This window comes from Gopherus evgoodei, chromosome 5, assembly GCF_007399415.2.
Source record: "Gopherus evgoodei ecotype Sinaloan lineage chromosome 5, rGopEvg1_v1.p, whole genome shotgun sequence".
NCBI classification, from domain to species: domain Eukaryota; kingdom Metazoa; phylum Chordata; order Testudines; family Testudinidae; genus Gopherus; species Gopherus evgoodei.
In genome coordinates, this window is record NC_044326.1 from 4,335,312 (window position 1) to 4,362,163 (window position 26,852).

General features: G+C 41.8%; 1 protein-coding gene across 3 annotated transcripts in view; it reads right to left on the bottom strand.

Annotated features, from left to right (window-relative positions):
* Positions 1 to 26,852, bottom strand: part of EXOC6B (exocyst complex component 6B) — a 354,725-nt gene that overhangs the window by 19,362 nt on the left and 308,511 nt on the right. For all 3 annotated transcript variants that reach the window (XM_030565624.1, XM_030565623.1, XM_030565622.1), the window contains one exon: positions 9,330 to 9,471. In XM_030565624.1, coding sequence (XP_030421484.1) covers positions 9,330 to 9,471 — 142 coding nt within the window. The remainder of the gene's footprint in view (positions 1 to 9,329; positions 9,472 to 26,852) is intronic.

Sequence of the window (26,852 nt, forward strand, 5' to 3'; positions counted from 1 at the left end):
ACTTTTTCCATACCATCCTTGATTTTAACAACCTCCCCTTAGTAATCTCTTTTCTAAGTTGAACAGCCCTAATCTTTTTAGTCTCTCCTCATACAGAAGATGTTTCAAACCCTGGACCATCTTTATTGCCTTTCTCTGAACTTTTTTCCAGTTCCACTATATCCTTTTTGAGCTGGGGACACAAGAACAGGACACAGTATTCAAGATGTCGGAGAACCATGGATTTATATAGAAAAATATAATTCCATTGTCTTATTTTCTATCACTTTCCTAACAGTTCCTGACTGCTGCTGTGCACCGAGCAGATGTTTTCAGAGAACTACTGATGGTGACTCCAAGATCTCTTTCTTGGATGTAACAGCTAATTTATAACCCATCATTGGATATGTATAGTTGGGATTATTTTTCCAGTGTGAATTACTTTGTGCTTATCAAAACTGAGCTATTTTGTTATGCAGTCGAGTTTTATGAGACCCCTCTAACTCCTCACAATCTGCTCTGGACTTACTATCTTGACTAATACTGTATCATCTGCAAAATTTGCCACTTCACTCTTCATTCCTCTTCCAGATCATTAATGCCTATCACCTATACATAAGAACATTAGAATGGCCCTGCTTAGGGTCCATCTAGCCCAGTATCCTCACTTCTGACAGTGGCCAGTGCCAGGTGCCCCAGAGGGAATGAACAGAACAGGGAATCATCAAGTGATCCATCCCGTTGCCCATTCCAGCTTCTGGTAAACAGAGGCTAGGGACACCATTAATAGTAATATGATACATCGAAGATTAAAAGAACATCAGGAAACTGTTAGCTTTGCATGTTACAAACCTTGGCAGTCCGCACATGAGCAAGGGGAGGGGGCACATAATATTTTGGGTGAAGGCTGTAGTGCTAAATGAATAACAAGGTTTCCACGTGAGAAAATCCATGGAGCCAGTGAATATAGCGAAGAACGAGGTGATAAACAGTTGCATTGGGATCAATATAGGCACATTCTGGCATGCTTACTTACTGGGCTGCAGGGTTCCTTCAAGCTGGCTGGTACACCTGTGTTTCTTATTGACTATACCCAGGAGTGGTTTGAATGAAAAATTGGAGTTTAATGAAATTTAAAATACAATTTTACTGCCCTTTTAATTTCTCATAAATCAGCAGTTAAAGGACTTTAGAGATTATGGAATTGTTTATTTTATGATGTAAGTATTGTAAAAAAAAAAATCTGGTTTAACAAGCACCGGACTGTGTTACACTGGTGAAAAATACTTTTGTAAGAAAAACAACAGCCTTCTTTTCTCTTTTTGTCGCAATGTCGAAATTTGGGTCATTTGTGGTTCCAACTACCTCTGAGATATGCAAGGTTTGGAAAAATATCGAAAAGCAGGGGGTCCTAAAACATAAAAAATAATAGTGGGCATAGAAGTAGGTTAAAAGCCACATATCAAACTCATTGTAAAATTATAGGTTATAAGAATGTCCTTGAAGACAGAACATAGAGACTTTTGCAAAAACAACAAAAAAATGACTTTTCTATAACAATGGGCATTTCCTGTTCTATCTGTGGGTCCACAGCTTCTTTGTTTGTTTGTTTTTGCTTAAAAAAAAGAAAAAAAAACAGACTGGAACTGGACTCCTGGGTTTAGTTCTGACTACTACAGCACTTGTCTGTGTCCTTGAGCAACTCACTTAACTTCTCGGTGGCTCAATTTACAATATGGAGATAAGAACAGTCATACTGGGTCAGACCAAAGGTCCATCTAGCACAGTGTCCTGTCTTCTGACAGTGGCCAATGCCAGGTGCCCCAGAGGGAATGAACAGAACAGAGAATCATCAAGTGATCCATCCCCTGTCACCCATTCCCAGCTTCTGGCAAACAGAGGCTAGGGACACCATCCCTGCTCATCCTGGCTAATAGCCATTGATGGACCCAGCCTCCACGAACTTATCTAGCTCTATTTTGAACCCTGTTATAGTCTTGGCCTTCACAACATCCTCTGGAAAAGAGTTCCACAGGTTGACTGCGTGTTGTGTGAATACTTCCTTTTGTTTGTTTTAAATCTGCTGCCTATTAATTTCATTTGGTGACTCTAGCTCTTGTGTTATGAGAAGGAGTCAATAACATTTCCTTGCACTATTTGTGAAGGCTTTTTATGTCTTCATATAAAAGGTGCTAACAATGCAATGCAGTGGTAGTATCATTACTAATAATAATAGGAAAACATTTCAAAGTGACTGGTGACCTTCTGCAAACTGCAGACATGTCACTGGTAAAGCTGAACAAAACTTCAAACTCTTCAGCAATTAATACATCTTGGGAAACAGCTTTGCAACTGGAGGAAAAAAAAAATCAATGTACCTTTATGTGTAGGTCTGGTTCCTTATAACATTTTCTTCAGTGCTTTGTCCAACCTACTTTTAGACGTCTGAAGCAATGTGGTTCCCATCACTTCCTTTGAGGGACAATTCACAGGATGACAGATCTCACGATTCACAGGTTTCGCTCCAATCACTAGCCTAACATGTCAATTAGAACCTTGCAGCTCAATTCCTGCTTACCTTGCTCACACCAGAAATCCTGCTACATATATTCGACTACTCACATGAGTAAGGTGGCAGGATTTGGCCTTTCATGTTTACTAAAATGTATTTAAAGCCCTGAGAATGCTTTCTCTGCCAAGGTTTTTAAATAAATAAAAGGTATATTCAGTGCTTTGAACATACAAAGCACTATCCAAAAAACGCTATGTACATTGCTTCTCAGGAAGAATTTGTAGCACAGACTGGGAATTCCACGATGATCATGTCTGGGTTTGGTGGTGCAGTGCTTGGCCCTAAACATCTGCCTGATTATTGGGTCTAGGCAGGTGGGTAATATCTTTTACTGGACTAACGTCTGTTGGAGGAAGGGTCCAGTTTTTGAACTACACAGAGCTCTTCTCCAGGTCCGGGGAAAGACCTGAAGAACTCCTCCTCCTCTTCTTCCTTCTCCAGATCTGAAGATGTTTTTCAGTACAGTACCTAATATTATGCGAAGACACACACACACTAGGCATTTTCAAAAATGTGATCATGGACGAAAACTCTAACAGCTCAAGATCTCATGCCACTGAAGCCAAAGGGAGCGATGTGTGCTTTGCATATCTGTAAAACCAGCCCTTAATTAAATAACGAGGGTAATTAATACTTCAGGTGTGGCAGGCAGGGACAGGAACAAGGCAAACTGCATCACTACTGGAGATGACAAAGCTGAGCTTTGCACCTGAACCGACAAGTAGACAGAATTCTCGCAAACAAATTAATTTTCTTAGTACATTGGCTATCCAGTGATTGATTTTTGTTTGTTTTTTAGTGTTGCATTAAAATCGTGACAGGCTGCTCCTCAGAGGAGGATTCAAATTATTCACGCTGTCAGCAAAAGCACCAGACAAACAAATAGGAGAGGGGGCTTTTGGTCTTCGAAAAGGAAGAATGACCGACGTCTGCGTTTACCATTCTCAGTGGCAAACAGCAGGGTTGACAGTGATGAATAGGAAGGTCAGGGCAACAGCATCTGTCTCAATTTTCCTGACTGAGATGGCATCTCAGGCCTTGGTTGGGCGGAGCAGGTCGCCTGCCCCTGCTGCTCAGGTTGGCGGCACCTGCTATTGAATGTCTGAGTGCTCCTGATTTTGTCTCGCAGAACAATTGCCTCCAGATCTCGTGGAATTTAAGGAATCGTGCTTTTAAAACCTATATTAAATGTCATCCATTTTCCTTAGTGTTTGGGGTTTTAAGAGGGGAAAAAAAGCTGCCGCTTAGTGACCCATGTTAACAAATGGGAAGAAAATTTGACAGGGTTACGAAGTCCATTTTCAGCCAAGCAAAAGAAAGCTAAACTATTATTAATGACAGACGCTTCACATTATTTTCAGCAGCGTAGACTGGCCCTCCATGAACCCAGATGTTGATAATTTGGGATTGAAGACAACTTTTTCAGGGCCATAACCGTTACTAGACTTTTACGTGAGGAACTGTTGCAAAATTCAGATATGGTTCACACTGCTTTGGGCCAGATCCTTCTCCAAGGAGGATGCAAATAAGAATGTTGAGAATTAGGAAAACGTTAAGGATCAGGCCCTCAGACAGAAGAAACTTAACTGAGTAACCAGCCAGGGAACTTATTTAACCTTAATAGTGAATGTCAATGGTTGCTGATTAATTGAAACAGTCTTAGCAACATTTGTGTTTAACGGGAACATTTGGACAGTATCAAATGGTACTCACTTAAAGAGAAGTGACATTTCAAGTTCTGATTTCTTTATATAAAGGTGTTCCCAAATAAAGATTATAATAAGCATGAAATGCAATCAACATTTTCTCAGGACCTGGCACTACTCGAACTGAAGTCAATGGCAGTTTTGCCACTGAGTTTAACGGGAGCAATACTGGACTGACAGAATGTCCCAATTCGGAGGGCTCTGCTGTAATGAGATTGTGCCACAGAACTTTGCCAAGACACGTTCCCAATCCTAACATCAACCTTCTGGCTTTCAGGGTCGCAAGAGAGCCACAGCGGTGGGCATTTTGATTTTTCACTTGTGGCATTTTCAAACCCAAGTTGTGTTTTTTGTTTCTGAAGTTAATTTTAAAAAACAACAACTATTTATCAGCCCATGCAGAGGAAATTTACATTTGCATCAAGCAGTGTATCTACTGCAGAGGTGGATCATTTGATATTTTCACAAATGCCCAGGGATGTAATGACAGATACATTACATGGTATGGAGCTGAAAGTTGACATATAAATTATCACTCTGAGGCAGTAATTTTCTCCTAAAAAACCCTAGTGGTTTTGTTAAAACATCTGGCCGCTGCAGTTGCAGAAAATCTGGGATGAGGTTTCAGGTCTTGTGTCTGGATCCTCTGACTGAACAATTGCTTGATTTTATAATACGAAATTTCACAGAAAATTAGTCTGTACTGCAAAATGGTGACTTTTTGTATATTCGTAAATGATTTGAAAATATCCTTATAATTTAACTTGGAAAAAATTTCAATGGAGCATGTGCACAGTATTTTACCTCCGCTATGAAGGAAACAAAATGGTTCCATCGGTTCTTCACTTCATTTTACTAACTCCTGTGTACACCAAGATAATGAATTACTTGGATAAGGCTTTGGGCCTAATGCAATGTTTACACCCAGTTTTTAGCCAGGCAAACTGAAATGGTCTTTACAGGAAGTTTTCCTGAATAAGAGTTCAGTAAGGACATCAGGATTCAGTCTCTGATGTATATAGATCCCCACACATTCACGTGACACCTGGACATTCACATTGTGCCTGTTTCACTGACACTGCATCTCAAGAAACCCTAAGCTTGATACAGGGGCAAATTCTGCTCTCTGTGTAAATCCTTAACCTTAAGAACAGAGATGGAGCATCACAGCCCAAGTTGAATTTTGTGGGGCTGGCAGCTAGAGAAATCTTACTTTGCTAACAGAACAAACTATACACTGAAATCAGTGGGACACAGTGATTACTTAACCCTGCAATGTCATTTTCACCAAGTCACTTTTTTAGGGTAGAGGTGCATTTTAAGTGAAAGATCTAAGGCTTTTTACAGGGTATAAAAGTAGAAGGAAGCTTGGGTGAAAGTGATCATGAAATCATAGAATTTGCAATTCTAAGGAAGGGTAGAAAGGAGTACAGCAGAATAGAGACAATGGATTTCAGGAAGGCGGATTTTGGTAAGCTCAGAGAGCTGATAGGCAAGGTCCCATGGGAATTAAGACTGAGGGGAAAAACAACTGAGGAAAGTTGGCAGTTTTTCAAAGGGACGCTATTAAGGGCCCAGAAGCAAGTTATTCCGATGGTTAGGAAAGATAGAAAATGTGGCAAAAGACCACCTTGGCTTACCCTTGACATCTTGCGTGACCTACAAAATAAAAAGGCGGCATATAAAAAAATGGAAACTAGGTCAGATCACGAAGGATGAATATAGGCAAATAACACAGGAATGCAGAGGCAAGATTAGAAAAGCAAAGGCACAAAATGAACTCAAACTAGCTATGGGAATAAAGGGAAACAAGAAGACTTTTTATCAATACATTAGAAGCAAGAGGAAGACTAAGGACAGGGTAGGCCCACTGCTCAATGAGGAGGGGGTAACAGTAACGGGAGACTTGGAAATGGCAGAGATGCTTAATGACTTCTTTGTTTCGGTCTTCACTGAGAAGTCTGAAGGAATGTCTAGTATAGTGAATGCTTACGGGAAGAGGGTAGGTTTAGAAGAGAAAATAAGGAAAGAGCAAGTAAAAAAGCACTTAGAAAAGTTAGATGCCTGTAAGTCACCAGGGCCTGATGAAATGCATCCTAGAATACTCAAGGAGTTAATAGAGGAGGTATCTGAGCCTCTAGCTATTATCTTTGGGAAATCATGGGAGACGGGGGAGATTCCAGAAGACTGGAAGGGGGCAAATATAGTGCCCATCTATAAAAAGGGAAATAAAAACAACCCAGGAAACTACAGACCAGTTAGTTTAACTTCTGTGCCAGGGAAGATAATGGAGCAGGTAATCAAAGAAATCATCTGCAAACACTTGGAAGGTGGTAAGGTGATAGGGAATAGCCAGCATGGATTTGTAAAGAACAAATCGTGTCAAACTAATCTGATAACGTTCTTTGATAGGATAACGAGCCTTGTGGATAAGGGAGAAGCGGTGGATGTGATATACCTAGACTTTAGTAAGGCATTTGATACAGTTTTGCATGATATTCTTATAGATAAGCTAGGAAAGTACAATTTAGATGGGGCTACTATAAGGTGGGTGCATAACTGGCTGGATAACCGTACTCAGAGAGTAGTTGTTAATGGCTCCCAATCCTGCTGGAAAGGTATAACAAGTGGCGTTCCGCAGGGGTCTGTTTTGGGACCGGTTCTGTTCAATATCTTAATCAACGATTTAGATGTTGACATAGAAAGTACGCTTATTAAGTTTGCGGATGATACCAAACTGGGAGGGATTGCAACTGCTTTGGAGGACAGGGTCAAAATTCAAAATGATCTGGACAAATTGGAGAAATGGTCTGAGGTAAACAGGATGAAGTTCAATAAAGATAAATGCAAAGTGCTCCACTTAGGAAGGAACAATCAGTTTCACACATACAGAATGGGAAGAGACTGTCTAGGAAGGAGTATGGCAGAAAGAGATCTAGGGGTCATAGTGGACCACAAGCTTAATATGAGTGAACAGTGTGATATTGTTGCAAAAAAAGCAAACGTGATTCTGGGATGCATTAACAGGTGTGTTGTAAACAAGACACGAGAAGTCATTCTTCCGCTTTACTCTGCGCTGGTTAGGCCTCAACTGGAGTATTGTGTCCAGTTCTGGGCACCGCATTTCAAGAAAGATGTGGAGAAATTGGAGAGGGTCCAGAGAAGAGCAACAAGAATGATTAAAGGTCTTGAGAACATGACCTATGAAGGAAGGCTGAAGGAATTGGGTTTATTTAGTTTGGAAAAGAGAAGACTGAGAGGGGACATGATAGCAGTTTTCAGGTATCTAAAAGGGTGTCATCAGGAGGAGGGAGAAAACTTGTTCACCTTAGCCTCCAATGATAGAACAAGAAGCAATGGGCTTAAACTGCAGCAAGGGAGATTTAGGTTGGACATTAGGAAAAAGTTCCTAACTGTCAGGGTAGTTAAACACTGGAATAGATTGCCTAGGGAAGTTGTGGAATCTCCATCGCTGGAGATATTTAAGAGTAGGTTAGATAAATGTCTATTAGGGATGGTCTAGACAGTATTTGGTCCTGCCATGAGGGCAGGGGACTGGACTCGATGACCTCTCGAGGTCCCTTCCAGTCCTAGAGTCTATGAGTCTATGAGTATATGCAGAATTATGTGGAGTACCATCAATATAGTCTAGGTCTACTCCTATCTAGTCTCCTCACTGTGAAATCAAATCATTACAGAGAATAATTAGGCAAAGCATCATAATCACTTAATGAGGAGAATGATTAAACTATTATCTATGCCTGTAAATCTTTGGTGTGTGCTTTATATCACTTACTGCTATATCACCCAGTACATTTTTTAAAATGTTCACAACTTACTCTGAATGCAAATGTCATGGATTCAAACAGGCTAGAAAGAAGAAAGATCTATCAGGTGACTAGCCCATTTCCTTGCCAATGCAGGACTAGTCTCTACAGCATAATTTCTAGTTGTTTTGCCTAGTCTTGTTTTAAACGCTCCAAGCAATTGGGCTTTCACAGCTTGTCCTTCAGAGAATTTTTTGCCCTGCCAGGTGAATGCCATTGAACAACAGTGAAATACTGTTTTTCAAAGGACAAATAGGAAAGTAAATGCAAATTGTTAGCCAAATATATTTATATTAGGCATAGCACACACCACATAATTATTGTAGTACATACAGCACACGGGCAGTTATGTTCATAAATGATATTATGCCTTTCCCACAATGTTGTTCACTTCCATTCATGTAAAAAGTAATACCCATAAACCTCTGCACAGCTGAAGTCAGCAGTGGCATGGGCAGATACAAAACCCCGTGAAAGGCAAGATGCCTGAATGGTGTGTCCTAGTACAGGTTGGGATGTACCTCTGTGGTCTAACTGGTACTTGGAATGCAGTATTTAAAACAGAGATAAGGAAGAAACTGGTGGATACAAGAAAACAAAAAAAAAAGCTGGTTGGTGGGTTAAGTCTTGGGTGCAGAGTGCTATCTACACCTGCAAATAACCCTACTAGATGGAACAAGTTTAAAGGCATATTTTTTGAGGCACAGTTTCTGTTTCAGGCAAACTGAACACTTTGAGAACTGCTTCCCAGAAGGAATGGTAAAGTAGGAACTCTCTCCATTCTGTACTGTACCGCTTTGTCTTTGAAATACATTTGGCATTTCAGTTATTTGTTCTCTTACACATTCTTAACGACAAACCACAAGTGTAGTCAAGCAACTGGCTATACTTTAGACAACAAAATAGAAAGGGACACTGCGGAAAATGAAGACTTTAAAGGTCAGGCCAAGAAGTGTGTTACCCCAGTACAGAAGTTGCTTCAATAGTGTATTTTCAGTCCACGCCTATCATCACCCTGATCACATTTTACATCCCCTCTCCTCTCCATTTTTAAATGTATGCTCCTATGAGGCAGGGACGGTGTCTTCCTGTGGGGCTGGAAAGCACTACTGCAAAACAAACAGTTGCTTCCTGTCAGTAATCTTCAAGATCTACCCAAGAACCACCACTGTCCTAGCAGCAAGCCCCAGTGCCCAACGACTAAACACGGTACAACAGGATAAATGGAATGATTTTGTGCCTTACGTTCACACTCCTCTACATCCAGGTTGAACTGCTGTAAGGCCCCCAGTGTAAGCTGCCTCACTTCAGCTTCTAGTAGCAGCTGCATCAGTGAAGTAGATAAGTGTTTGCATGAAGACATACATGCAGTCTGAGCCACCTTACCCTGAAAAATAAAAGGGAAATCATTAAGGAAAATGATGCATAGGATCCAATGGGACCAACCTGTTTAATCAAAAAGTATGTACATTCCACCCACCTGAAAAAGTCCCCTCTGGTACTTGGTATTGATATGGTTCCCAGACATATGAAACCGTATTGTAATGATCCTCATTAAAAGAATTCCTTTTTAATAACTTTAAAGAAGCTACAGCAGGGCTAGATCCTGCATGACAGAAAAGGCCACCTAAGAGAAGCTCAGAGCCCTCAACGCTGAAGACTATCGTGTTTAGTGCATTCAGCGCCTCTCTATCAGTCATGGATCAGCGTTCATGTTGCACTCCCCATCAGTACTCAGCCTGGCCCAGACAGCTAACGATCCAACCAGCGGACCAAATTCGATGATGAATCCTGGTCACATGCCATCTAAGGCGTATTGTACATACGCTAAGAAGAATACCTAAGCAATGCCCAACAGCTAATGGGTACAAGTTATAACATAAGCTTATTTTGCATATCTTTCTTGAAAACTGCATGCTTTAGAGAATTTACTGAGTTCCTAGGCCAAAAACAATAGCACTAACTGTATTCATTAGTACTGCAAACTCAAATCAACAAATGAACCAGTATCTGAAGATATGCAGAGTGGGATTTTCAAAAATGTTTAGTAATGGCCTAACTCCGTTTGTATTAAAATCAACAGGAGTTTTACTATTGATTTCAGTGGGAGAGGAGCTAGGCCTAGTGCCCAGATACCACATGGAATCTATATTATGGTGCGGCTCTGGCACCGTTCTCAGGCACCAGTTTGGATGAGAAGCAGAGTGGAGGTAAGCCTGTGGCCCACTGCAGGGCGCACACACTCCTACTGTCTATAGCTGTAAAAATAAAGTTCATACTAAAGACTGGCTCTAGCAAGTTAGTGCTCTTCAGCCTTCTTCTGATGCTATCTAGGTTCCTTGCAGACACGAACAAGGCACGAGCTGAAGGAAATGTCATCGAAGGAACAAGGTAATTGAAATAGCTGTGGTTATCCTGATAGAATCACTCCCCGGGGGGAATCCGAGGCAGTTGGCTGCATCTCCTGTCTTGTCCCACACTAGGGAATGTGATTATCAACATTCTGCTCCCCTTAAACCACATCTAATTCACCAGTGATTAATTAACTGGTGATGCCTACAGGGAGGAAAAGTAACTCAGCCATTATTATGTGAGGGCAGCAGTGACTGCTGTTGTGCAGTAAAGCAAAGAAAAGTGCTCGGTGCAGACATTTTAAAACCTGTGTGGACAGTAACTTCCTTAGCTCCAGCATGAAAAACATAAATGACAGCAAGTACAAGTGGCCAAGACGGCTCCGATAAAGATCCAATCTTGCCTATACTAACAGGCATTAGGATTTTCTCATATTAGTTAGGAATTATTCCTCTTGCACATATACACAATTTAAACTCAAAAACATAAAATATGACCCATTTCCTGGGCTTTCGGTTTAGCCACAACTCCCCCCCCAGTTTCAGGGGTCTCTGCATGGGGAAATTTACTGGTCTAATTATATCAGTAGAGATGTGTCAGTGTAAGTCCCCATGGGGGTGTTCTCTCTCAGGATTCAGAGTGCCTTTTTTGGTTCCACTTAAACCATTTCCAGAGAGACAAACTAAACTGAAAAGGGAACTCTAGATCCTGAAAGAGAGCTGTCCACACGAGGAGATATACTGCCATAGCTTCACTGGTATCATTGCTTAAAGCACAGTATAATTATATTGGTATAGCTATCCCAGTAAACTTTCTTGTGTAGAAAAGCCCTAAATCTCTAGTCCTGTTTCTTGGTGGAATGAAGGAGGATTCAATAAGAAACAGGATCAGAGTTTTAGGGCTTTTACACACATGGAAATTTACAAGTAAAATTGCTTATAGCACAGTATAAATACACTGGTACCACGACATATATAAACTTCCTCATGTAGAAAAGACCTAAACTCTGATCTTGTTTCTTATTGAATCCTCTTTCACACCACCAGCTACGCCACATATACTGTCCTCCACATTATCTTCAGCTCCCTTGTGCCTGTGCCAACATTTGTAAAATAGGAATGACGCTTATCTTTTAAAGAAAGGCAATTTGAAAATTATGGATGAAAAACCCTCTATGAAACTTAAGTACGATTATTTGTGCAACAGGATTTAGGGACGGTCACACTGACTGTTTTGTTGCATTTCTTTTTACTGCTCAGTTTAATAGTCTGTAAAAGTTGTAAGGTAATTTTTTACCAACTACTTAAACCTCTTGAGATTTGTTAGTATATTATTAAAAATGTAAATTGCTATTAGCTTCAGCTGCTACAGGGACTACAGAGAAAATTCTTATTAAATATTTAACTATTATTTCCAACATGTACTTTCTTTAGGCCTTGCCAATTAAATTTCATTCTTGAAGAACAGTTGAGATCTCAACACAGGAAAGATAGTGCCAGGTACAAATGCCTAGAAAGGTCAGATAGGTGATACTGGCAGTAAAATGACTGGAGTTAATCGTATGCAGTGGTGCTGTAGCAGTGCTGCTCCCAGGATTTGAGAGAGACCAGGTGGGTGAGGTAACATCTTTTATTGGACCAACTTCTGCTGGTGAGAGATATAAGTTTTCAAGATCTTCTTCGGGTCTGGGAAACGTACTCGGAGGGTCACAGCTAAATACGAACTGGAACAGATTGCTTAGCCTAAGTAGTTAACACATATTTTAAGGGACCGTTCAAGGTGAAGTGGCCAGTTAACACCCCCCTGCAGTTAGCAATCTGGGCAAAGCCAAGCACAAACTACTAAAATGCTTGCATACTAATGTAAGGAGCCAGGGGAACAAAAGGGATGAACTAGAACTACTGGTGGTGCAGAAAGTAAACCAGATATTATGGGGATAAGAGAAACATGGTAGAATAATAGTCATGACTGGAATACAGGCATTGAAGGGTATGTGCTGTTCAGGAAAGACAGAAATAAACATAAACGTCATGAAGCACACTATATATTCCTGAGGGGGTAGACAGTAAAGAAATTAGACGTGATTAAATGGATCAAATGGAATCTGTGGTCAAAATCACTGAGGAAAAAAGGTAACAGAGGCTGCACTGGGATGGTGCTTGGGGTGTCCTACAGATACAGCACTCCAACTGAGATCTCACCAATGCTGAGTAGAGCAGGACAATTACCTCCCATGTTACTATACCCTAAATATTAGCCTTTTCTGTAACAGTATCACATTGTTGACTCATTAAATTTGCAACCCCTCCAGCTTGGTGGCATCCACAAATGTTATAAGCATACACTCCACTCCTTTATCTAAGTCATCAGTGAAAATATTGAATAGTCTTGGACCCAGGAGAGACACTTGCAGAACCTCACTAGATACATTCTCCCCCTCCCAGTTTGACAGCAAAGTATTGATAACTACTCTTTTAGTATGGTCTTTCGATCAGTTTTGCAACCATTTTATAGTAATTTCATCTAGGCTACCATTTCCTAGTTTGCTTATGAGAATATCATGTGGGACTGTGTCAAAAGTCTTACTAAAATCAAGACATATCACATCTATCCAACTACAGCTTTTGCTCTTAATCCATCAGGCCAGTAACACTGTCAAAGAAGGGAACTAGGAGGGTTTAGCAAGAAATGTCCTTGACAAACCCATGTTGGGTGTTACTTATCACTCATCTTCTAGGTGCTTACAAACTGATGGTTTAATAACTTGTTCAATTAACTGTTTAATAATTTGACAAGATTTGAATAAGCCATTTTGTTTAGAGTGGCATTATTTTTAATTTTTTTCAATGTAAATAATAATCAGAGCTAAAACATTAAAATATTGAATATTATAATTTACAATGCTGTTTTCCTCCTGAAAAGTGGCTATCACATATGTAAAATTGGCATCTTCCTCAACCAACAGATAGGCTCTTCATGGGCATTTTCATGCATAGCTGCTCATACTTTCCTTAACCAAAAACCCCAATCACAAAATTCTTCTAGTCAACACAGCTGTGAGAGTGAGCTTGACTTTTCTCTATCTAATGCATTAGCCAAATCATGACTAGTGTACAGCTCTACAACCCCACTGATGTCAATGGAGTTGCAGTGGTGTAACTGACAACATAATTTAGCTTGCAGAATCCCAAAAGATTAAAACAGACATGATGTGGGAGCAAGGTAGAATCACAGAATCATAGGGCTGAAAGGGACCTCAAGGGTCATCTAGTCTAACCTCCTGCCAAGATGCCGAATTTGTTGTGTCTAAACCATCCAAGACACATGCTATCCAGCCTCTTTTTGAAAGCCTCCAATGAAGGAGCTTCCACAATCCCTCATGGCAGTCTGCGCCATTCTCCTACAGTTCTTACAGTTAAGGAAGTTTTTCCTGAGATTTAATCAAACTCTGCTATGAATCATAAAATCATAGAATATCAGGGTTGGAAGGGACCTCAGGAGGTCATCTCATCCAACCCCCTGCTCAAAGCAGGCCCAATCCCCAGCTAAATCACTCAAGCCCAGGCTTTGTCAAGCCTGACCTTAAAAACCCATTGCTTCTCGTCCTACCCTCTGTGGCAAAAGAGAACTTTTCTCCATCTTTTTCAAGTATTTGAAGACCGTTATCATGTCCCCCACCTTAACCTCCTCTTTCCCAAACTAAGCATACCCAGTTCCTTCAGACTTTGTTCTCAGATTCTCCAGCTACTCTTCAACTCCCATGATATGAAAAGGGTTTGTTCCTTCAACAGGAAAACCAGGGATCTGTTTGTCAGAGTCTGAATTTCATCTACTTCTGAAGAATTATGATGGAAATTATGAAGGAAAATAATGGTAAGGAAATGGTTTGACAGAGGCGGAAGAAAAAACAAACGTTAACAGAAATTTAGCGAGGGGCTGAAAAACCAGGCTTTCCTTGTGGAATATGGTCAAGGACATGCAGGCCATTGGGACCTGGATGCCATTCATCTGGCTGAAATACCAGCTAACAGGAAAGCTACCACTAGAATAGAGAAAATACTATAAGCAACCCACCTAAGGCTTTTAGAAAAGGGAGCACTGAGAGCTTTCCTTGAGGCTTTACTAAGATCCTAAGGCTGAGAAGGACATTGCACCAGAAGATAGATGTGGATAGGGTGTTCTGATGGACAAACAGATTTCCCCACCCACTACAGGGCAATGTTGACCGCTAAGCAGATGTCCAAGGATGCCATCTTCTACAGACCAAAGCAACAAGGTGGGGCAAGTAAATTTCCTTTCCCTGCACATTTATCATCCCCATAGTATCAATCTAATGCATTTTTTCTTGAGGTGCTTTCTTTAATAATCTAACCAGTTTTGCTTGCCTGGTTTGTTCTCAGGTTTTCCAGCTACTTTTCAACTCCCAGCGGCAAAACTTCCACTTAATTTTAATGGGCACATGGTTAGTTTTTAGGGGTTTTTGTATCAATTGAAGATTCACTGCCACTCTACATTTCAAACCTTCTCTGGCTAAGAAAAGCAAGACGAAGCTCTCTTTAGAGCCTGTCAAGTCACTTCTTTGGCCACAAGAGTCCTCAAGAAGTGATATGTGGTGACTTCAGTCCCATTGCTGCCCCCACAGTATTCTGTTCAGATTCTTCTACAGCCTTTATCACCACGGTAGTCGAATGCCTGCCAGAAATGTCCTATACAACCTGATTAATATCTGTTACATGGCTTTCTTCTTCTCCCTTCCTCTCTCTATGAGGAAACCGAGCGGAAATTTAAAAAAAAAAAGCTATTTTTAATATATATATATATACACACATACATACATATACACACACACGCACGCACACCCTGTGCTATTAACAAAAGGCTAATCAAAGAAGTGCACCTTGCACTTGGAGTGAACAGTGTTGAGTTGGGGATGGTTCTCGATCCTGAGTTCCTTCATTCCAGAGAGTCATTGCACAGACAAGCTTAACCTTTGTGGCAGTCAGTTCCACTCTACATGAGGAGCCGAGCTGACTATTGTCCTCATCCTGGAGCTTCATGTGACTTTTTAAGATGTCCTTGGGCCAGAACATGCCTGAAGATAAGACCTAATGCCTTGAGTTTGGCATCTCAGAGACGCTAGTGTAGAGTGGACAATAGCTCTAATATACTTGCACAGGCCTGTGTTGCTGAGGAACTATGCTGCCATGTTCTGAAGTAGCTGGAATTCCCCAAAGGCTGATGGTTTCATGCCCAGGCAGATAACATTGCTGTCGTATAGCTGAGAAATGAAAAAGGCATGTATTACTGTGTATGATGGAATATTTTAGCAAATCTCAGTATGATTGAGAAGCTGCCAAAGAAACAAAATCTGATTTTGTGAGGTCAATGCGTAGACCTAATTAATGTTTTAAATAGTGTTATCTATGTATACAAACTATTTTACGACTATGACGTTCTGTTAATCCATAGAAACTAATATTTTGCTCTCATACTAGCTTGTGCCTAAATTGCAGAACTCACAGATTAAGCGGGTTCAAGATGCTAAAGGAAATGGTATTAGCAATTTAATAGATAGCACTCGACCTTGTGATTCAGAATTGAACCAATGCCTCAGCACAGTAATGTGTTCTGTGCTGCTGGAGGGGCACATTTCAAATATTTCAACTTCTGGTCATTAAAGACCTTGTGACACTTTTTTTCCTACCTGGATACCTCCATCAATTTCAGTTGCATGCAACATTTTGCTTCATTTCCTGCCCTAAACTGGTTTGTAGTACTGCTATATAGTGTTCAAAAGTTGCTGTGTTTGACTCCACAGATGGCTGAAGTTCTTCTATATAAAAGTTCTCCAAATTTGTATAATTTTTAGATACAATTTTACATGACTGGACAATGAAATCATCTAAGAATTATCATCATCAATCACTGTTTAACAAATGCAGGAGCAAGAACAGTAAATATATATGTTTTAATAAAAACAGCGACATACTTACAGAACAGCTAGTTTTTATGGCAGCTTTCCAAAATTCTATTCACCTTCCCAAATGGGGAGAGAATTTGGGTTTTTCTGATGGCTGAGCAAAATATCGTGAGTTATTTTCCTCACTGTAGTCAGGACAGGCAAGTAGATTTTAACACTTACACTAGTAATTTTTCCTGACAGTTTTAGAATAATCTGTTTTTAAAATTAATCAGTATAATCTTAATATATCTTGCAAGCGACAACCATTGTTGGGTTTCATTCATCTTCTGCAGGGGGATTTTCCTTTTGGTAAGATGTTGGTCTATCCATTATGGAGGAAATATATATGTCTCCTATTGTTTATTGCTGTTCCCAGTGTCCACGAGCATTCATTACTCACCTCAAAACAAACAGCTTTATTAAAATTAACATGAAACACGGGAACTCTTACGTCAGGCAGAGCCAAAGCCTTTTACATTTTATCATGTATTTGTACCGTTTTGACACAGTCAGTGATTTAAAGATCACTTGCACTAATTTCCCATTTCCAAACATAGTGGTAATCACAAAACTATTTCAGTGCTATTTTTCTTCATTATTGAGAACAGTCACTTGGGTTTTATTATGCACTGGCAATTCAGCTCTATTTGTTCACAATTTCATTCTAGCTTTAATTGACAGATATGAACAAAGCTGTCAGAAAGGACAGACAGCGGTAAGTTGTACATAGGGGCCAACATTTTGAAACATGAGATCATTTAAAAAATGTAACGTGCTCTCTCGCTCTGTTTTACAAGGAAATCAGGTTAAGAGCATTATTCTTTAATGAGAAATATAAATAATAATACTTTGTACGTCAGGCCAGATCCAACTGCCATTGAAGTCAGCAGGGCAAGACTGAGCCCTTACAGAACTTTCCACTGTAATTCTCAAAGATCTTTACAGAGGAGGAGAAGACCAGTCATCTACATTTTACACATGGCATAACTGAAGCACACAGAAGCTGAGAAACTTGCCTAAAGCTATATAGTGAGAGTTGCAGGCAGAGCTGGGAACAGAACCTAGGTGTCCTGAATCCCAGAACCATTTAAAGTCCATTAGGTGACAAGTGCTCTTCTGTTCTGGATGCTACGAAAGATAACGTTTGAATGTTTGAAAACCATTTCTGAAGTTTTCTTTCTCTATGTAGATGGAAGGTGGTGATCTGAACTGCCCTGGGACATTCATCAGGTGTTTTGCCATGAAGCTCATCTTGCCAGCTATACCATAGCCATACCACCATCTACTATCAGAGGTGTAGCCATGTTAGTCTGGATCTGTAAAAGCAGCAAAGTGTCCTGTGGCACCTTATAGACTAACAGACGTACTGGAGCATGAGCTTTCGTGGGTGAATACCCACTTTGTCGGATGCATACCATCTACTGTTATCTTATCACCTATGTTCCTTAGGAGGTACATTGGTGGCAGTTCAGTATGTGGCGCTCCTTCCGTGACTCGGCATTGAATCCATGCTCCAAGTGTCACAAGAGTCCTGAACCCAAAATGACCTGCAGCCATCTTCTGTATGGACTTAGCATAACCCGCAGCCATTTTGTATGTTCAGCCACCATACGTTGGAAATAAAAACTATAGTCGGGAAAATTCAGCCTTGGCTTAGGTAGACAGACAATACCAGTTGAAACATTACTAACAGGGAGAGATGCAGTAAAGCCACAGATTCATGAGACTGGAAGCGAATATGGACAAGCTATACTTGCAGAAACTCAAGGTTCTTACTTGATGTCTGAGGCCTGGTCTACACTACGCGTTTAAACCGATTTTAGCAGTGTTAAACCGATTTAACGCTGTACCTGTCCACACTATGAGGCCCTTTATATCGATATAAAGGGCTCTTTATATCGGTTTCTGTAATCCTCCCCAACGAGAGGAGTAGCGCTAAAATCGGTATTACCATATCGGATTAGGGTTAGTGTGGCCGCAAATCGAAGGTATTGGACTCTGGGCGGTATCCCACAGTGCACCACTGTGACCACTCTGGACAGCAATCTCAGCTCGGATGCAGTGGCCAGGTAAACAGGAAAAGCCCAGCGAAATTTTGATTTTCACTTCCCGTTTGCCCAGCGTGGAGCTCTGATCAGCACGGGTGGCAATGCAGTCCCAAATCCAAAAAGAGCTCCAGCATGGACCGTACTGGAGATACTGAATCTGATCGCTGTATGGGGAAACAAATCTGTTCTATCAGAGCTCCGTTACAGAAGACGAAATGCCAAAGCATTTGAAAAAAAATCTACAGGCTACACAGTGCTGCGTGACAAGCGTAACGGGAAGCCAGAGACTCAAACGGACGCTCATGGAGGGAGGGAGGTGGTACTGAGGACTCCAGCTATCCCACAGTCCCCAGCAGTCTCTGAAAAGTATATGCATTCTTGGCTGAGCTCCCAATGCCTGTAGGGTCAAACACAATGTCCGGCGTGGCTCAGGGAATAGCTTGTCAATTTACTCCCCCCCCCCCCTCCCCAAGTGAAAGGAAAAGGAAAGAAATCGTTTGACTTTTTTCAATGTCACCCTATGTCTACTGAATGCTGCTGGTAGACGCGATGCTGCAGCAGTGAAGAGCAGTATCTGCTCCTCTCCCCTCCCTGGTGGCAGATGGTACATGCTTGATAACTGCTGAATACCCTTGGCTGGCCTCAGGGGCGCCTGGGTAAAAATAAGAATGATTCCTGGTCATTCCCAGTGGATGGTACAGAACGGCTGGTAACCGTCTTCATCATAGCCATGGGGGGCTAAGCTCCATCAGCCCCCTCTCTTTCTGGTGTAAAGAAAAGATTCTGTACTGCCTGGATTATCACAGCAGCGGGATGCTGGGCTCCTCTCCTCCGCACCATTTAATGTCCTGCCTGGACTGTCATAGAACGGGGAGGCTGCCTCCCCCTCATTTTATCTCACTAACAAGTCACTGTTTCGTATTCCTGCATTCTTTATAACGTCATGACACAAATGGGGGGGGGACACTGCCACGGTAGCCCAGGAAGGTTGGGGGAGGAGGGAAGCAATGGGTGGGGTTGTTGCAGGGGCACCCTCCGTGAATGGCATGTAGCTCATCATTTCTGCGGGATCTGACACGGAGCAGCTGTACTCTCTGATACACTGCCACTCTAGTACACTTGCCCCAAATTCTAGGCAGGAATGACTCTTTTTAGAAACCATAAGGAGGGATTGACTCAGGGAGTCATTCCGAGTTTTGCTTTTGCGCCCCCGGCCGACCTCAGCCAGGGGCATCCATGATAGCAGCAGACAGCACAGAAGGACAGATAACTGTCATCTCATTGCCAAATTACCCTGGCAGCAGACGGTACAGAACGACTGGTAACCATCTCTGCTATCATGCAAAAGCAAATGAATGCTGCTGTGTAGCGCTGGAGTATGGCCTCTGTCTGCGGCATCCAGTACACATACGGAGACTGTTAAAAAAAAAAAAAAAAAAAAAGCTGTACGGGTTCTATGGTTGCCGTGCTATGGTGTCTGCCAGGACAATCCAGGGAAAAAGGGCGCGAAATTATTGTCTGCCGTTGCTTTCCCAGAGGAAGGAATGACTGACGACATTTACCCAGAACCACCCACGACAATGATTTTTGCCCCATCAGCCACTGGGCTCTCAACCCAGAATTCTAAGGGGCAGGGGAGATTGCGGGAACTATGGGATAGCTACGGAATAGCTACCCACGGTGCAACGCTCCGGAAATCGATGGTAGCCTCAGACCATGGACGCACACCGCCGAATTAATGTGCTTAGTGTGGCCGCGTGCACTTGACTTTATACAATCTGTTTTATAAAACCGGTTTATGTAAAATCGGAATTATCCCGTAGTGTAGACGTACCCTGAGTTTCTTGTTAAAAGTTGCTTTTGCTGATAAGTAGAAACTATGAGGTAAGAGAAATTTTTAGTCCATTAGGGGTTATGATTGGTTAGATTTATTGCATAGTTTTAAGTATAGGGGTTTTCACAACATTTTTTGGTGGCCTCAGAGTGCGGCTATTAACTCTTGCTGGTGGCCACTCTGACATTTTTCCTAAAATACTTAATTAACTTTAGGAAAAACAAATAAATATGCACATATACATGTCCAAATCATTGAAATTTATTTATGTAGGGTTTTTTTGCAGACTCAGTAATAAAAATAATGTACAGTTGTCTCTATTTACTGGACCAAAACAGAACAGAAACACAAAGAAGGTACTTTGCATGTTTTGCTTTTTTGGTTGATTTTTTTTTAAAGACTTGTTAGCTAGTAAGTCTGCTACTGTGAAAAGTGATATTTATTAATATCGCTTTTCACAATAGATTTACTCAGCCCCAGCAAGCTGGGAGACAAATTAAGCCCTGGATAGGGAGGCCGGGAGACCAGGGGTGATGTGGGGGCTGGAGGCGGCAGCGGGGCTCAGGGTGAGGGGGGCAGGGATGAGCCTAGGGCTGGAGCCTGGGGTCCAGCTGCATGGCTGGGGATTGGAGGAGGCAGCAGGGACCAGGGGTGACATGCATGGGGGATGAGTCCGGGACTGGATCCCTGGGGCCAGAACCCGAAGGCCTGTGGCTGAGGGCTGGAGATTGCTACCGTCCGGCCAGCGCCTGCCACCCACTATGCCAGGGCTTCAGCACTGCCCCTGAGAAGATGGGGAGCTCATGCTGGTTGCCTGCTTCTACAGTGTTTGTGGCTCCAGAAGGGGACATACACAAGCTGACAGCCCTGGGGGAGGGGCCGTTGCTCTGCCCCTCCCCTCAATCACTACCCAGGAGGCTGTGGCCACATGAAAAGCCCCTGGTGGCTGAATTTGAGAAACACTGGATGAAGGACTCATTTAAACTATATAATGAGGATCAAAAGAGAAGCTTGTTGGAACCTAATGCCAGGAGACAGCTCATGACCAAAAGCTGCTAGAATGCTTATACCCTGCATGACCATACCATCCAGCAACCGGAGCCCCAGGCAAAATCCAATCTTGACTGGCCATCGGGAGATGTCCACCTGCTTTATTGGGAGTGGCGAGCATTAGATGCTTGGAGTGTGCATTCTGTTGATTAATTGATAATAAACATACATTAAGGATATTTACGGCATAAAGGCTCTTCGACTGGGAAAAGGTCCCATTAACCATCAAGGGTCACTGCACCCAGAGGGGGAGGAAAGGACTCTAAACTTGTGTGGCTAACAGAAGCTGGCATTAAGGGACACTTATGGTGCTTTTATTTTTCACTTAAGGTGTAAAATAAAAAATCTTGGCCACTCCTGGACAAAGAGCCTACCACACTTTTCACAAGAGTACTACCCTGATGTGAAATCCTAGTAATGTAAATTCCAATTCCAGCAACTGGACACACTACGGACAAAATCAAGGGAATAAAACTAGTGAATACTATAGAAGTGTAAGGAAACCCAGAAATCCCCTTTAGAGAATTCTTGGCTGTCTTTTGAATGGTATTGGCTCGGAATACTCACCCCATATGAGTTTAAAAACCGTATAAGTGAACTGAACTGGGAAAGAGCATGAATGGCTTATAGGTATTTAGGACAATTGCTACCAACATGCCTACCATGTTGTACATGTTCTTTTGGCCAGCAGGGCTTACATAATGAAGAACGGGTGACATGATGCTCTGAGGCAAAAGAGCAAAATCTTGTGCTCAGGTATCTAGTCAATAAGTAGAGTGCAAGGAATTAAGGAGGGAAAGATAATTTTATTACTACAGCTTGATAGCACAACAGTTTCGTCAATGAACCTTCAAATAAAGATTTTTTGCTGCCCCAAGAGATTTTCTAGCACCATTTCATTTCACAGACGCTAACTGAAATCTGAAGAAGAAATAAATACAATAGCCACTTCCAGCAAATGCTCCCTGGCCACTCATTTTTTCATGCAGGGGATGCAACCTCCCTAGCCGAGAATAAGGCCTTTGGTTTCCACAGCCCTGACATCTAAAGATTTATCATTGAAATAAGATTAAATTCCCCATGTAAAAGAGAGCTCACAGTATTAAAAGGATTTAAAAACATATACAAAGTCAGGTAATTTAGATCCAACATTTTCTGGCTTTGTAAAAATGTAACTATAAATATTTTCTAAATAAAAAAATCAATTAGCCCAGTTATAAACAACCTGAGCTTCAGTGGCTGTTGGACAAAAGATTTCATCTCTCCTCCTCCTCCCCTTTACCCTGGGGAGGACACAACTATTGAGCTATAGGTGTGTAGGAATGATCACACTGGATCAGAGCAGCACCCAGTTTTCTCCAGTATCCTGTCTCTGACAGTGGCCAGTATCAGCATCAGAGGAAGGTGCAAGAAAACCTTGCAGTTACGGGATAACCTGACCACAATGAAAAGTTTTTTCCTAACCCCAACTTAATTAGACACTGATGAATTATGCCCTGAAGTATGGAGGTTAATATCCCTTCCAAAATACTTGGGTTTTTAAAAATCTGATTATAAATCTAAAATTTTCTCTTAGCCACATATATGACCAAAGTAAATGATACAGGATGCTCATGCTTGTGTTTGGAATGCATTCAGTTTAACGTTGTTGGGCATTAGCTGCACTAAATGTGTCTTTACCCTAGAAACTTCTGATGCTGTTTTTCTGCCTCTGTGACACCACTTAATGCAAGTAGTTCCTTTCACAGATTTTCTAGGGGCTCAGAGTGATGCACAAGTCGTATATTTAGCCCAGTGGGAGCAAAGACTCCCTTCTTCCTCTCTCAAGGCTCCCAGCCAGGCAAGGATCAGCAGGCATATGCCATATGCTCGATGGCATGTTTCAATTTCTAGAGGGGAAACCGTCACGTTGACTGCCATGCTCTTCACCAGTCCTCCAATGAGCACTCCGCTAGCCTTCAGTAACTGCACATGCTGCATTAACGATGACAGCGTCTGGGCACTGGTGTAAGTGCTTTGGAAGAGTATAGGACATTTCAAATGGGATGCCTCTGGTCAGGCAGAATAGCTACAAACTACATCTCTGCCACTAGCTAACTCACCAGTGGTGCTGCTAGATTTCAGAGGAAGCCACAATAGGCCTCCATATCCAGAAGGGCAGGGCAGACCAAAATTTAACTTTAGCATGTAGGCACCCCAGTAGGTGATCTCACAGGCAACTTCCCTGGCGGCTGGGCAGTTGCATGGGTTTAAACAACAGCAGGCTCTGATCCCCATTATCCTCTCCAGGGCAATTGTCCAATCAGCCTCAGTGTTGGCATATAGGAAATGATTTCACAACGGAGCCCTTCCAAGCTCGCCAACACTTCCAGGCCAAGAACAATTTTTTTTTAAGTGATGAGGGGGGCGTGAAGGCAGGGGAGATTAAGTATAACCAAGGACATGAGCTCTTTGACTGATGGATACAGAAAAACTTTGTCTAGATCAAAGTTACCAATAAGTTATTCAATGACTTGACAGAAAGCTGAAGGGACTAATATATTAATAAAGTCTTCCAGGAAACCCTCTGTTGTATCAATTGTTTATTCAAACCTTTACAAACTTCATAAAAAATTAACTGAATTTGGGGCAGGGAACCAGAGCCATAGGCTAAAGTTTACAAAATACAATCCTTGAGACGCCTGAATGTCTGCCGGCTTGCCCCTTTTGATTTCAGTGCTCGGTATTACTCAATTACTAAGTGGTTAGTACTCTAAATAAAGCGCTGGTCCTCCTCCCAAATACATCAGTGGAATGGGGTTCATGGGTTTGGGGTTTTAAACTCCAGTAATTCTGGAGTTTTACTCTTATTTTACAATGAATTGCTCAGTTCATGTCCTTCAGTGCAATCTACTTCAATGTATGTTTCATAACCATTGTTTCACCTCTGTGGTCTAGATCTACATGACACCTTTGCAAGGGGAAATTCTTGCCCTTTACAGATCTCCCTCCTATCCATGGATGTCACATCCAGTATGGCCAACTGGAAGTCTGCCCGTGGATCAGGTGCAAGAACAGAATTCCTCCAGCAGCTGCGCACCACAGAGCCTTCCAATGGGGTTAACGTGAGACCAGGCAAACTTTCAAGAGTGTAGTTCACAGGCTACCTCCTACATAGCCCCCAAATCCCTGCTGAGTCAATCATGTTTCAGGAAATCAGGCATGAAATCATCTAATTTCATTTGTATTTCATCCTTAGGAGGTAGATTAAACCCTTAAGAACCCAAGGGGCAGAATAACCACCATGGGGAAGGTCAGCACGGTAACTGCAGAACGTTGGCATTATTCACGGTAGCATAGTTGTTTGAAAATAGCAAATATGTTAACAATTAGAGATAGGGAAAGCTGAAAGGCTGCCTTGTTAATTAAGGAATTTGCTATCAAAGGACTCATTAAAAGCTACTGAAACTGAATGGCTGTTAAAATAAATACCCATTAATCTTAACATGCAATCAAGGAGCATGCTGCCACTACCTACATCACTGCAGGGGAAGGGAAGGGGTTCCTCAGATGCACACCTAACTCTGTTAACAAGCATAAAAACCTCTGTGTCAATCATATAACCTAAAGGCAACAGGCCATGGATTTGAAATGCGATGGAAGAGAGTTCCATAGGTTGTGTTAAGACTTCTACAATCACAGAGGTTCAAAACTAAGTGTTCCTGACTGGCTAGTAATTTAGCCAAGAAAAGGGCTTGTATAAAATGCTTGTTTATTTTCAGAGTAAAGACTTGGAAGATTTCTCAGAACTGAAAGGCAGCCCAGTAAGCAAACGTGCAACAATGAAGACAGAGACAAGGACTTGAAGTGACCTCAGACTTGCCAGTTCAGTCGCTGCCCAACACCTGAATTTCATTAATTTGTAACAAAATGTTAGGGGTGGGACACGATTAAAGTGGGGTTTGGTTATATATGTCTATACATTAGAGTGCCCTTACTTCTTTAAAGAGGCAAGGGAGTGTTTGTTGTACCAGACAGCAGAAGGAGGGTGGATGCCAGGATAAGCGGCCTGAATGTGCACGTAGGTGAGTGCTGCGTGACTGCACCTGGGATGCAGCTGAGAGACTACAGCGGGCTGGCTGCAGGGCACGAATGCAACACCGAGCCTTGTCTGTCTAGTATAACAGAGTCTACCACAGCACCAGTCCCTGCCTGGCAGAGAGCAGCACTGCCTAAAGTAAGTGTTCAAAACACTTGGGGTTTGTTTTCAATCTGAAATGCAAACAAAACTCTTTTCCAATGTACACATCACTCTGCCCCCATCCAGCCACCATGGCTACATCACAAGCAATATTGTGTTCTGAGCAGCACAGGAAACTCACTGGGAAATATCCTGAGCTGTTCATGGTTAATGCAGTGCTTCCTGTTTGCTAGCAGGAAAGAGCTGCTTCTTACCTGATTCTGTAATCTGTCTCTTCCCCTGCCACAACAATCACTTTTATTATTCATGAATTTTATGAACATAGGACCAAGTATATCTAGACCATTCCTGACAGGGGTTTGTATAACATGTTCTTAGAAACCTTTAATGACAGTGCTTAATTATCCTTATAGTTAGAAAGTTTTTCATAATATCAAACCGAAATCTTCCTTGCTGCCAACTAAGCCCATTGTATCTCATCCTACCTTGGGTGGACATGGAGAACAACTGATTACCAACCTTCTTATAACACCTTTTACATATTTGAAGATTTAAGTCCCTCCCCCTTACCCCTACCTTTTTTTCTCTAGACTAAACATGTCCAGTTCTTTTAACCTTTCCCCACAGGTCACCTTTTCCCAACCTCTTACCAGTTTTGTTGCTCTCCTCTACATTCTCTCCAAGTTGTCCCCTTCTTTCTTAAAGTGTCGTGCCCAGAACACAATACAGTACTCCGACTGAGACCTCAGAAGTGCTGAGTTGTGCAGGACAATTATTTCCCAGGTGTTACATACGACACTCCTGTCATTCTGGGATGTATTAACATTTGCCGCTTTCTGCAACAGCATCAGACTGCTAGCTCATATTCAATTTGTGATTCACTATAACTCTGAGATCCTCTTCGGCACCACTGCTGCCTAGTCAGTTATTTCCCATGTTGTATGTGTGTATTTGTATAAAGTGCTCTGGGAATTTTAATAATGAATTTCCTGATTTTTGCACAGCTAAATTCTAGATCTTAACACAGTGATACTCAGACTGCGGTTCTCGAGATACAAGTGGCTCTTTAATAGATCTCCTATGGCTCTTTGCAGCATGTGATATTATAACACTGTGTGATTTAACTATTAACCATCTAAGTTATTAACCAATCAGGATGCTTTTACTATGTTATTAACCAATTCAGTTATCAACATGCACTACGCTATTAATTCATTTGCTGTGAGAATTTAAAAAAAAACACTAAATATTGCCCCTGTCATTCACACTACTGTGGCTCGTCTGGGTAATGTTGATCACTACTTTGGCTCCTGAACCAAGGAGGTCTGAGTATCCCTATCCT